The sequence below is a fragment of the Salmo salar genome, chromosome 26 (assembly GCF_965601325.2).
Source record: "Salmo salar chromosome 26, fSalSal1, whole genome shotgun sequence".
Lineage (NCBI taxonomy): Eukaryota > Metazoa > Chordata > Actinopteri > Salmoniformes > Salmonidae > Salmo > Salmo salar.
Genome location: NC_138316.1, coordinates 5094852 through 5107924, shown reverse-complemented (window position 1 = coordinate 5107924; position 13073 = coordinate 5094852). Strand labels below are relative to the sequence as shown.

The following is a 13073-nucleotide window of genomic DNA, read 5'->3' as shown; positions in this document are numbered from 1 at the left end:
AATGTCACAAAAACCCAGAAGACAGCTAAATGCAGCACTAACCTTTGATGATCTTCATTAGATGACAACCCTAGGACATTATGTTATACAATACATGCATGTTTTGTTCAATCAATTTCATATTTATATCAAAAACCAGCTTACAGGGTCGCGCGCAAGTACGGTAATGGAATATTTAGAATTATTTTGTCACGAATTGCGCCATGCTCGTCACCCTTATTTACCCTTTAGAATAGTGTCTAGAACGCACGAACAAAACGCCGCTGATTGGATATAACGATGGATTATTTTGGACCAAACCAACATTTGTTATTGAAGTAGAAGTCCTGGGAGTGCATTCTGACGAAGACAACAAAGGTAATAACATTTTTCTTATAGTAAATCTGACTTTGATGAGTGCTAAACCTGCTGGGTGTCTAAATAGCTAGCCCTGTGATGCCGGGCTATCTACTGAGAATATTGCAAAATGTGCTTTCACCGAAAAGCTATTTTAAAATCGGACATATCGAGTGCATAGAGGAGTTCTGTATCTATAATTCTTAAAATAATTGTTATGCTTTTTGTGAACGTTTATCGTGAGTAATTTAGTAAATTCACTAGCAGTGTTCGGTGGGAATGCTAGTCACATGCTAGTCACATGCTAATGTAAAAAAGCTGGTTTTTGATATAAATATGAACTTGATTGAACAAAACATGCATGTATTGTATAACATAATGTCCTAGGGTTGTCATCTGATGAAGATCATCAAATGTTAGTGCTACATTTATCTGTGGTTTGCGTTTATGTGACATTATATGCTAGCTTGAAAAATGGGTGTCTGATTATTTCTGGCTCGGTACTCTGCTGACATAATCTAATGTTTTGCTTTCGTTGTAAAGCCTTTTTGAAATCGGACAGTGTGGTTAGATTAACGAGAGTCTTATCTTTAAAATGGTGTAAAATAGTCATATTTTTTAAAAATTGAAGTAATATCATATCTAAGGTATTTGAATAACGCGCCACAGGATTCAACTGGCTGTTGAGTAGGTGGGACGCAAGCGTCCCACCTAGCCCATAGAGGTTAACGAAGCGTTTTACCTTTTTCTTCGCAACTTTTGTATCAGAGTCTATAGACAAAGCCCGGGGGCTTGTTTCTTGATCAGGCGGGCCCTGGATAGGGTCTTGAATGAGAGCGGGAGAAATTTGAACTTTAACGTCCTTGCTATGGGTGTTAATTTCTGCAGACCTGGTGTCCGGTAATTCCCCGTCTAGTCCTTGTGACTTATCTTTTACCCTTTTCTCAAATTGTTCTCGCTTTAGTTCTTCACGTAGTCGAACATCTGGAGAACATAGGTGTACGTTTTGATCGTCCTTCAACCCTTTGTTACCCTTGTGTTCTGACACTTTGTGTGGGTTGGGTGCAGGAACGTAGCGAACAGGTCGATTGTAGCGGTAGTCGTTTTGAAGGCGACGTACTTTACAGTTATTTCGACCGCGGCGGTTATTGGAATCATGGTTTCGTGGTAGAAACTGTTGTGGTGCGTCATCTCTCGAAGCTCCAATACCTGATAATGCACCCTCTAACTGGAGTGAGTGCTCCTGGTCAAACTTCAAAACCGAGTGGTCAGGGCTCTTAGAGTTGCGAGCTTTTGATGCCTCAAAAGCTGTGCTTGCAAGCTCTCTGAGTTGTAAGATAGGCAAGCCAACGTGGGCTGCAGGGCCCAAGTAGGTAATGAAGGTGGGATACATGTTCGACAGAAACATTTGTTTGAATGGTAACAGCTCTTCCATTCCTGTTTCCGTGAGTAGGCCAAAGTAAGCTGAACGAAGCCTATGATAGAAAGCTTGTGGGTGTTCGTTCCGAGCTTGTTTGACCGTGTTAGCCAGTGAGCTATCATGTTTGCGAGTCGCAGAACCACTGAATTCTAATTTCAAAGCTGTGGCAAGTTTAGCGTAGTCATTTAGCACGTGTTGCTGTTGTAGGCGAATGAACCTCGTCACGTGTCTATTCGACGTTCGCTTCAACAGGTAAACCCTGTCAGAACCCGTAGCATTCGGGTAGCCACCCAACGCGTCCTCTATGTCAGCTAGGAACGTCTCAGTATCATTTGGCTGACCTGGAACGAGGTCAAAGGTGGGGAAATTCTTGACGAGTTTGTCAAGGTATTCCGCGCCAAGCGGGCGGAGAGGGTTGGCTTCATCCTGTGGAGAAATTGGAGCCGACAGGCCAAGAGGAGAAGCCAAGCTTTGGCTTTGTTGGCCAAGAGGCTCCATATTACTCAGTGCCGAATGGCCAAGAGGAGAAGACTGAGGGACACATGATGGAGGCAATGTCTGAAACCTATCGTCTTCACTCCTTTGAGTACCGGACTCCGGTTGCTTGGATGGGTAGTCATGCTGTAGAGCGTGACCATTCTGGACTTCCTCCAGATGGTACCTAAGGGTGGTCTTCTGCTGCATTGCAGAGTCCACTTGAGCGCTTAGAGTACCGATTTTGGACACGTGAGTGTCACCTCTGCTCCTTTCGGTCTCAAACTTATCTGTCATGGTTTGCAGATAGAGGTCTTGAGTACGGAGCGAGAGATTCAGTGATGAGATTTCCTTTGCTTGCTTAGAAATCAATATTTCCATCCTCATCACCTGAGTTCTCTCATCATTCATTTGGTCAGCGACTTCAATAAGTTCTGCTGATTTGTCATCCAACTTAGTCATTGTGTTCATCAACTGATCGTCTTTGGTCTGCAGAATTTGGAGTAGAACATTGTTACCTTGAGTAACGTTCAACAAAACTGCCTGCATGTTATCAAATTGCGTGCTCCTGTTTGTAGATAACTCAACAGATTTATCTAGTTTGGCGTGGACTACCTCGTATTTAGTTTTGGCTAAATCGAGTTGTTCCTGCAGATGACGATTTTGTTGGAGAGTTTGTGCTCGTTCATCGTCATAAGTATTTGCAATTACTTTTAATTCTTCCGATTTCAAACGCAGTTCCTCGGCTAGCAGAATGTTTTCATTTCCTGCTTTTGTCAATAGTTGCTCAGTTCTCTCCATCTTTGCCCTCATGTTAGCCATGTCTTGCACGTGCTTCAGCTGTGCACTGTGGTATTGGACCGATGCCAACCTTTGATGGCGATACATAAGTGCTAAAGTGGAGAGAACAGTCACAAAGCCTGTATTTGATGGTTGATTTTGGAGAGCGTTCGCAATTTCGGCTGTTGTTTTTCTAATGGCATAATTAGGGTTGGTATCACTGCTGAGGTCAGAGATCAATCCTTTTATGGGTGGAGGTTCACTAATTAGCGGAGGAGTGGTGATCACCTCCTTTGGTAGCTTGCACATTATTAGAAAAATTTAGAGGAAAAATGTTCCTATTTTTTTTCAATGTTTGGGTTTGGAATTCATTGGAAGCTGCAAAGACAAGTTTAATCTATTTATAGATGTTGACGAACCATCAGTACTGTACCAGTAATGTGGAAGTTGGACGTGAATGAATTTGCAAAAGCAAATTGAATTAATTAATCAATGCCAATGATTAATCCTACCTGGGTAGGCTATCTGGGTATTAAACTTGAATTAACCTGAGGTTGCTTCATCCAGGTTAATATGGGAAGTTTAAAAGTGTCTCATTTGATTGCAAGAACATTAAGGTATGTTCAACAATTTAACTTATTAAATTGAATGAGATGATAATCCATACAATCTCCATTGATTGGATATCATAAGTGTAAACAGTAGATCAAATGTTGGGAACACTCCCCACTATGGTACACTTCTTCCTTGGGCCGAAGCAACATGGGATTCCCGCTGGGGCGGGACTTCTCAGTACTGGATTACTGAATGGGTTTTGCAAAAACCAAATTTTACTGATTGATCCATTTTAATGATAAATCAAACCTGTATATGCTATTTGGGATTTAAACTTTAATTAACCTGAGAGGTTTATTCATCTAGGTTAATGTGGAAAATTTAAAAAGTGTCTCATTTGATTGCAAGAACATTAAGGTTTGTTCAACAATTTAATTTATTAAATTGAATGAGATGATAATCCATACAATCTCCATTGATTGGATATCATAAGTGTAAACAGTCGATTAAATGTTGGGAACACTCCCCACTATGGTACACTTCTTCCTTGGGCCGAAGCCACATGGGATTCCCGCTGGGGCGGGACTTCTGTCAGTACTGGATTACTGAATGGATTTTGCAAAAACCAAATTTTACTGATTGATCAATTTTAATGATAAATCAAACCTGTATAGGCTATTTGGGATTTAAACTTTAATTAACCTGAGAGGTTTATTCATCTAGGGTAATGTGGAAAATTTAAAAAGTGTCTCATTTGATTGCAAGAACATTAAGGTTTGTTCAACAATTTAACTTATTAAATTGAATGAGATGATAATCCATACAATCTCCATTGATTGGATATCATAAGTGTAAACAGTCGATTAAATGTTGGGAACACTCCCCACTATGGTACACTTCTTCCTTGGGCCGAAGCCACATGGGATTCCCACTGGGGCGGGACTTCTGTCAGTACTGGATTACTGAATGGATTTTGCAAAAACCAAATTTTACTGATTGATCAATTTTAATGATAAATCAAACCTGTATAGGCTATTTGGGATTTAAACTTTAATTAACCTGAGAGGTTTATTCATCTAGGTTAATGTGGAAAAAAGATTACAATGTCTCATTTAGAAAACTCATCAATTTGGATATTATTTAAACTTGAGAATGTAAATCTGGCAATTTCACTTATTAGTTCAATTGAATAAGACATCGATATCCGTCTGGATATCACGAGTAACGACTTGAGTGTCACCTGACTAATTCTACTTGAAGGAAAGTACTGGTGACTCTTCAGAGGTCCCTGCTGGCACACACTGAAATCAAACGGAAGTACCCAGGGCGGGACTTTCGTTCCGCAAGTCGGATGAATTACAATGTGGCACAAAACAAAATGGCTGTTTTCCCTTTTGTTAGCTTAGCATCTCGAGCAAGCTAATGCTACTTTATGCCTGAAAAATGCTCAACATAGGATTCCCTTGGCAAGGGAAAGGTTTTACTTATAACGTATTATGTTCAAACCCTTTTCGGCGATATTTGACGATGTTTTAACCGGAACTCGCGGCAAACAACAAGATGCACCGTGGTCTACTCGCATCGAAACGTGAGAGAGACAGAGAGATACTTATCGCTGGTCAAGCTAATCTCTCCTAAATTTCAATCGGCTGGGTCTTTGTCCTCGCTCGAGAAATTAATAATGACCTAGCCAACACGCGTCTGAAACGCGAGAGGCAGAAATACTTAGCGTTTGGCCAAACGCGCTATTTCTCAGATAGCTTTATCAGTCCTCATACAGAACTGTATAGCTTATGCTCGCCACTGACTACCTCAGAGCACAACACGGAGGCGATTCTCCAGAGCACACACGCACCAATAATTCCGGTCTACAATTCCCATAATGTATATAATCAACTTGGTATATTATGTAATCTGCTTTTCAATTTTATATATGCTGAATCAAAATGAAAGCGTCATCCTATTTTAGATTCCTCGCACGGGGGCTCCAAATGTGTATCAAATTGACCCAACGTGCGTCTTAGTTTTAGATTCCTCACAGGGGGCGCCAAATGTCGTGTCTTTGGCTATGCCGGATTAAGTGATATGACATGCTAACCTATAAAATTCTCTCTGTAATTAATATTACCTGATTAAGCTAATCATGTAAATGTAATTAACTAGAAAGTCGGGGCACCACGGAAGAACGTTTATAGAGCCGTTATCTTCCGTATAAACTCTTAAAATACTTAGTAATATTTTACATCGATAGCAGTCAATATTAACCCTTATCTTATTTTCAGTCTCATAATGAAAGTTGTAAATTCTTGGCTATCTTCACGAACCCTGGCTAACAAGTTGAATCAGCAATAGAAAATTGGGTTTAATTATTTATTTACTAAATACCTAAACTAATCACACAGAATTACAAATACACCTAATACAAATGATGTCATACATGATGGCTGGTTACACAAAGGAAACGGGGTTGGGCTTGAATGAAAGAGCGGGAATATTTAGGAACAAAGAAACAGCAGCTATGCTATCGTAAATACCTTATCTTATGCATTCTAAATTACCGCCCATTTGGAAAAGGAAAATGCAATAAATATTTACTCTGAGCTGCGCTTCGGTAGATTGGTTGTAGATGCTGGCCGGGTTGGCCAACAGATCTTCCTGTAAACTCGGAAGAATGTCTCTGGTGGTAAATTGGATACGTGGTGGTATCTTCGTCCGTCTGTTAGACTGGTTCCGTCGTCCGTCCTTTCCTAGCCCCCGTCTACAGCGGCCGCTGCTAACTCAACGGCTAGGAAGTATCACTTCTGTAGTGAATAAGCTCAAAGTTCATACCATTCGCCACCAAAGCTCACGCCGAGGTTGGCTTAGTTCTGTTCTTGACATGTGTGTCCTTCTAACGTAGAGGCTGCAGACCTCACGTGCTGGAACAACCTGGTTATCTTTTCGTCAAAGGCTTATATAGTGGAGAGGGGGGAAGGATGTGTTTCATCGTTTATAACCCCTCCTCTTCACAGGGGTGGGCCACTGATCAAGCAGGGCACTTTCCTTATGAAAACCCAAATCTCTCATTTGGAAGCTAAAATTACATTTAATCTCCTAACAAACAATTTCAATATCAAACATTTCAATTGCATAACAATTCCATGTGACTCTGATAACTAGAGGGTGGATACTTTCACAGGTATAGTTTATATCGTCCTGTCATCAGTCATAATGTCTCAGATGACAACTGAAATGAAATCCATACTCATTACGTTCCCAAGCATATTTCCAACTGGTTTTATTACCAAAATATGGTTCCTTTTCCCCATTTGTTTGATGTTCCCAGACTCTCTATATTTAACACAGGCTATTCAAGTCCTTCAGTAGGGTCAGAGAGGGGAAGGGAGAAAGGTATTTATGGGGGGGGGGGTCATAAACCTTACCCACAGGCCAACGTCATGACATGGGCATAGGGAAACATGTTGTATCATGTAGTAGCCTAAACCTATCGATGTTACATTGAGCTTGGGGAATGGAATATGAATGACAGTCATCCAATATGCTGTAATAGAAATAAGGCCATGCTAATTAAAAAAATATAATTCCTCCCTCATCTTAAATGGCACCGACCACCACTGATACTGTCACAAGCCTCAGTCACACACATACACTGTTGTCATACACAAAAGGAGATGTGTACCAAAAGAACACACTCTCTTCTCTCCTGATAATCCCAGCCATTGTTTCGACCAGCATAACACCCAGAGAAAAACAGACATGGTGTCTAGGGGGGTGATATCATCACAGGTTTTTCCCCACTGATGTTATACACACATAATGACTAGATACAGTACAGAATATCAGCTTTATCCACACATCCTCGTACATTTTACTCTATCATTTCATTCATCCACCCCTCCATCCTTCCAGCTATCAATATTCATTCAGCTGTCACAGAGGTTAACGAGGAAGAAAGAAAAGGGGACAGCAAGTGGGGTCAGCCAGCAGAAGGAGGGAGGTGGGTCAAAGGATGGGAAGAGTAATAAAGGGATAACGGAGGGTTCATTTGGACTCACCTGAGTGCGTGGCACCATGGGGAAAAGGTTAAGGGTCGTGGGTCTCTTTGGCCGGTATATATCCATGGTTACTAGAGGGGGGTCCTCGGTTACTGGCAGGGGTGCTGTGGAAGATGGCTTAGATGACTCCTTGTCATCGCGATAATCATCGGCCCCGTCGATCAGATCTAAATGGAGCATTTCAGCCTGGAGCTGGCCGACAGCACCCAGCTCCTCCTTCCCCACCCCACTATTGGTCCCCTGCCTCACACAGCCCTGCAGGGATTGGAAGATGCTCACATCAGTCCAGAGAGAGAGAAAGGCAATAGGAGCTACAAGCAGAGACACACAAAGGGAGATAACGATTGAGAGAGACAGAGGAAATGGAACAAGATGAGAAGGTAGAGGTAGAGAGAGAACAAGGGATGGAGGAAGGAGAAAATAGGGGGGAAGGGGGATTGAGTGGGCCAATTAGAGGCTGATCTGACATCAGCCTGCACACTGTCACTGCCAACGCTGAGCCACTTATAACAGTGAGAGAAAGAGAGAGAGGGAAAGAGCCAAATGGAGAGATCAAGGCAGAGAGACTATTCATAGCAGCAGTTTGTTTACTGACTGTATCTACCATAAGATATACAATGTTCATTTAATTCTTGATGTTTGTAAACAATTAAGTTATAAAGCCTTATATTCTGGGTTATGATAAAGACAGTCATTAGGGTAATGACTGTAAAATGCAAATCAATTTATAACATTTTTTAAATGCGTTTTTCTGGATTTTATTGTTGTTATTCTGTCTCTCACTGTTCAAATAAACCTACCATTAAAATTATAGACGGATCATTTCTTTGTCAGTGGGCAAACGTACAAAATCAACAGGGGATCAAATACTTTTTTTCCCTCACTGTATATAGTCCTATCTCAGAGCTATATAAACTATATACACATATATGGTGCTTCTGAAAGCCACCTCCATCTTCCAAATAATCCGTGAGTTCGACATTCAGTGAACATAGTCCTTTATCCTCTCTAGGGTAGGTGGCACCAAATCGTCCCACCTACGTAACAGCCAGTGTAATCCCGTGGCGCGTTATTCAAAAACCTCAAAAATGCAAAAACTTCAATTTTTCAAACATATGACTATTTTACACCATTTTAAAGACAAGACTCTCGTTAATCTAACCACACTGTCCGATTTCAAAAAGGCTTTACAACGAAAGCAAAACATTAGATTATGTCAGCAGAGTACCCAGCCAGAAATAATCAGACACCCATTTTCCAAGCTAGCATATAATGTCACATAAACCCAAACCACAGCTAAATGCAGCACTAACCTTTGATGATCTTCATCAGATGACAACCCTAGGACATTATGTTATACAATACCTGCATGTTTTGTTCAATCAAGTTCATATTTATATCAAAAACCAGCTTTTTTAACATTAGCATGTGACTAGCATGTGACTAGCATTCCCACCGAACACTGGCGGTGAATTTACTAAATTACTCACGATAAACGTTCACAAAAAAACATAACAATTATTTTAAGAATTATAGATACAGAACTCCTCTATGCACTCGATATGTCCGATTTTAAAATAGCTTTTCGGTGAAAGCACATTTTGCAATATTCTCAGTAGATAGCCCAGCATCACAGGGCTAGCTATTTAGACACCCAGCAAATTTAGCACTCACCAAAGTCAGATTTACTATAAGAAAAATTGTATTACTTTTGCTGTCTTCGTCAGAATGCACTCCCAGGACTTCTACTTCAATAACAAATGTTGGTTTGGTTCAAAATAATCCATAGTTATATCCAAACAGCGGCGTTTTGTTCGTGCGTTCAAGACACTATCCGAAAGGGTAAATAAGGGTGACGAGCATGGCGCAATTCGTGACAAAAAAATTCTAAATATTCCATTACCATACTTCGAAGCATGTCATCCGCTGTTTAAAATCTATTTTTATGCCATTTTTCTCATAAAAAGCGATAATATTCCGACCGGGAATCTGCGTTTAGGTAAACAGACGAAAGAAAATAAAGCATTCGGTCGACTCGGGCACGCGCCTAAGCCCATAGTACTCTGATCGGCCACTTGCCAAAAGCGATAATGTGTTTCAGCCAGAGGTTGCCTCGATATCGTTCAGCTTTTTCCCGGGCTCTGAGAGCCTATGGGAGCCATAGGAAGTGTCACGTTAGAGCAAAGATCCTCAGTCTTCAATAAAAAGAGCCCAGATGAAACACAACTTGTCAGACAGGCCACTTCCTGCATGGAATCTTCTCAGGTTTTGGCCTGCCATTTGAGTTCTGTTATACTCACAGACACCATTCAAACAGTTTTAGAAACTTTAGGGTGTTTTCTATCCAAAGCCAATAATTATATGCATATTCTAGTTACTGGGCAGGAGTAGTAACCAGATTAAATCGGGTACGTTTTTTATCCGGCCGTGTCAATACTGCCCCCTAGCCCTAACAGGTTAACGAACATTTCTGCTTTAGAATGTATGACACAGCCTGGGATTGAACCAGGGTCAGTAGTGATGCCTCTAGCTCTGCGATGCAGTGCCTTAGACCGCTGCGCCACTCGTGAGGCCTGTAACAGGGTCATGTTGAATTACAGTAAATTACTGACTGTTCTACTCCTCTCTCAGCCACCCCTCACTCCTAGTTCCTTCACTTCATTCCTACCTTGAAGTACCCATAAACATTCGTACTCTGCCTCAATCGGGGGAGCAGTCAGACTTTTCCTTCTCTCCATCCTCCTCTCCCCTCAGTGGTGATCAATATGCCTTCAGGCATATGCCCTTGTTTTATGGTATCAATTATGTGTTGCCACTTATTAAAATCTTTGTTGCTAGGAGACCAGGAGCCTTAGCAACGGGCAGTGGTGTAAAGTACTTAAGTAAAAATACTTTAAAGTACTACTTAAGTAGTTTTTTTTAGTATCTGTACTTTACTTTACTATTTATATTTTTGATTACTTTTACTTTTACTTCACTACATTCCTAAAGAAAATAATGTACTTTTTACTCCATTCATTTTCCCTGACACCCAAAAGTACTCGTTACATTTTGAAAGCTTAGCAGAACAGGAAAATTGTCAAATTCACGCACTTATCAAGAGAACATCCCTGATCATCCCTACTGTCTCTGATCTGACGGACTCACTTAACACAAATGCTTTGTTTGTAAATTATATCTGAGTGTTGGAGTGTGTGCCCCTGGCTATCTGTAAACAAATAAAAAACAAGACAATTGTGCTGTCTGTTTTGTAAAACATGGTATACGATTTATACTTTTAATTTTGATACCTAAGTATATTTAAAACCAAATACTTTTAGACTTTTACTCAAGTAGTATTTTACTGGTTGACTTTTGCTTGAGTAATTTTCTATTAAGGTTTCATTACTTTAACTCAAGTATAACAATTGAGTACTTTTTCCATCACTGGCGACAGGGCAGGCAGTAGTTGGTAGTTGGTGGTGTTCCTGCCCGACTAGATGCTAATGATTGATGCAAAAACAGATTTCTATGTCATATGATGGGGTTAGCTGACGTTCAGCCGTTGTGAGATTTGACATGCGTCTGCAATGTAGTTGGGCAGGAACACCACCACAGCCTGAGAATCCTGATGCCTGGCATTGCATTGGCCAATCACCAGTTTTTTGACACAGACTTACTAGACATGAACATAACATTTATATGCACAAATAACTAAGGTACAATACAAAAGTATGTTGACACCTGCTCGTCGAACATCTCATTCCAAAATCATGGGCATTAATATGGAGTTGGTCCCCCCTTTGCTGCTATAACAGCCTCCACTCTTCTGGGAATGCTTTTCACTAGATGTTGGAACTTTGCTGCATGGACTTGGTCAGGCACTGATGTTGGGCGATTAGGCCTGGCTCGCAGTCGGCGTTCCAATTCATCCCAAAGGTGTTTGATGGGGTTGAGGTCAGGGCTCTGTGCAGGCCAGTCAAATTGTTCCACACTGATCTCGACAAACCATTTCTGTATGGACCTCGCTTTGTGCACGGGGGCATTGTCATTCTGAAACAGGAAAGGGCCTTCCCCAATCTGTTGCCACAAAGTTGGAAGCACAGAATCGTCTAGAATGTAATTTTATGCTGTAGCGTTAAGATTTCCTTTCACTGGAAGTAAGGGGCCTCGGCCGAACCATGAAAAACAGCCCCAATGTTTGTCTATGGAGATTGCATGGCTGTGTGCCCAATTTTATACACCTGTCAGCAATGGGTGTGGCTGAAATTGCCGAGTCCACTAATTTGACGGGGGGGTTCACATACTTTTGGCTATATAGTGTATCCTGTATGTGTATGACCAAACACAAGCTACAAAAGGAAGGTTTATCTTCATAATGCTAGAAGGTTTTTGAAATAGAAGATACCAGTTCTATTATGAGCTGGGTGGTTCGAGTCCTGAATGCTGATTGGCTGACAGCCGTTGTATATCAGACCGTATACCATGGGTATGACAAAACATTTCTTTGTACTGCTATAATTGCGTTGGTAACCAGTTTATAATAGCAATTATGCATCTTGGGGGTTTGTGGTATATGGCCAATGGCTGTATCCAGGCACTCCGTGTTGCGTCGTACATAAGTGTGTTCCAACGCTGCATATATTTTCAGCAATGAAACTTGCAGTAGATGAGATAAAACTGTTGCCATGGAGATAGGTTTCCTTTTCCTCCTTGTCCGTGTTTTCGTTGGCTCATGCACACCCACACTCCACCGATACACCCCCTCCCTCTCTCCTCCATCACCCCCTCCCATGTCCCTCCTTCTCTTCATCTTCTCTGCTCCCTCCATCCTCCCTCCCTCATCTCCCCTCCCTTCATTTTGCTGTTTTTTCTAAAACAAAGAGGTCTCTTTGAGGAATAACAAGTCAGCTGTTTGTCCTCTCAGCTGTGTGTGTGTGTGTGTGTGTGTGTGTGTGTGTGTGTGTTTAGGAATAATGCAGAGCAAGTAAATGTAATTACTCTATCCAATAGCCTGATTCAGCCCTGACATTTTGTATTTTTCTACATCCATATAAATGACCGCTAATCAAATCCAATTGCCCTGCACTCTAATGGGTAAAGGCTTACCTACATAACCACATGTACATGCATGCACAACAATAATTAAACATAATAAAAACATGTATTGAACTTAGTAGAAAGTTAATTAAATGTTTTAAACTTAATTCACATAAGACATTAAAAGAACACAACAGTGAAGCACGCATGCACGCAAGTCATCGCTCACTCTTCACAGACATAGCATCGAGGACAAGGATGAGTGTGTGCGCATGTTTCTTTGTGTTGGATGGATCTGTTTCAATTAAAAATATATATATTTATCCTTTATTTCAGTGGTACTCATTTCTTTGGACACTTTCTCACTCCAACTTATCAAACCCCTCAAATAAGAATTTAAGCACAAATAAGTCACGATGAACTCCATAACAAAT

General features: G+C 41.0%; 1 protein-coding gene across 1 annotated transcript in view; it reads right to left on the bottom strand.

The window, feature by feature from the left end:
- The window catches only part of LOC106587053 (C-Jun-amino-terminal kinase-interacting protein 1), a 156902-nt gene that overhangs the window by 70238 nt on the left and 73591 nt on the right, over positions 1-13073 (bottom strand). Inside the window, exon 4 of the mRNA XM_082969338.1 lies at positions 7621-7875. Coding sequence (XP_082825464.1) covers positions 7621-7875 — 255 coding nt within the window. The remainder of the gene's footprint in view (positions 1-7620; positions 7876-13073) is intronic.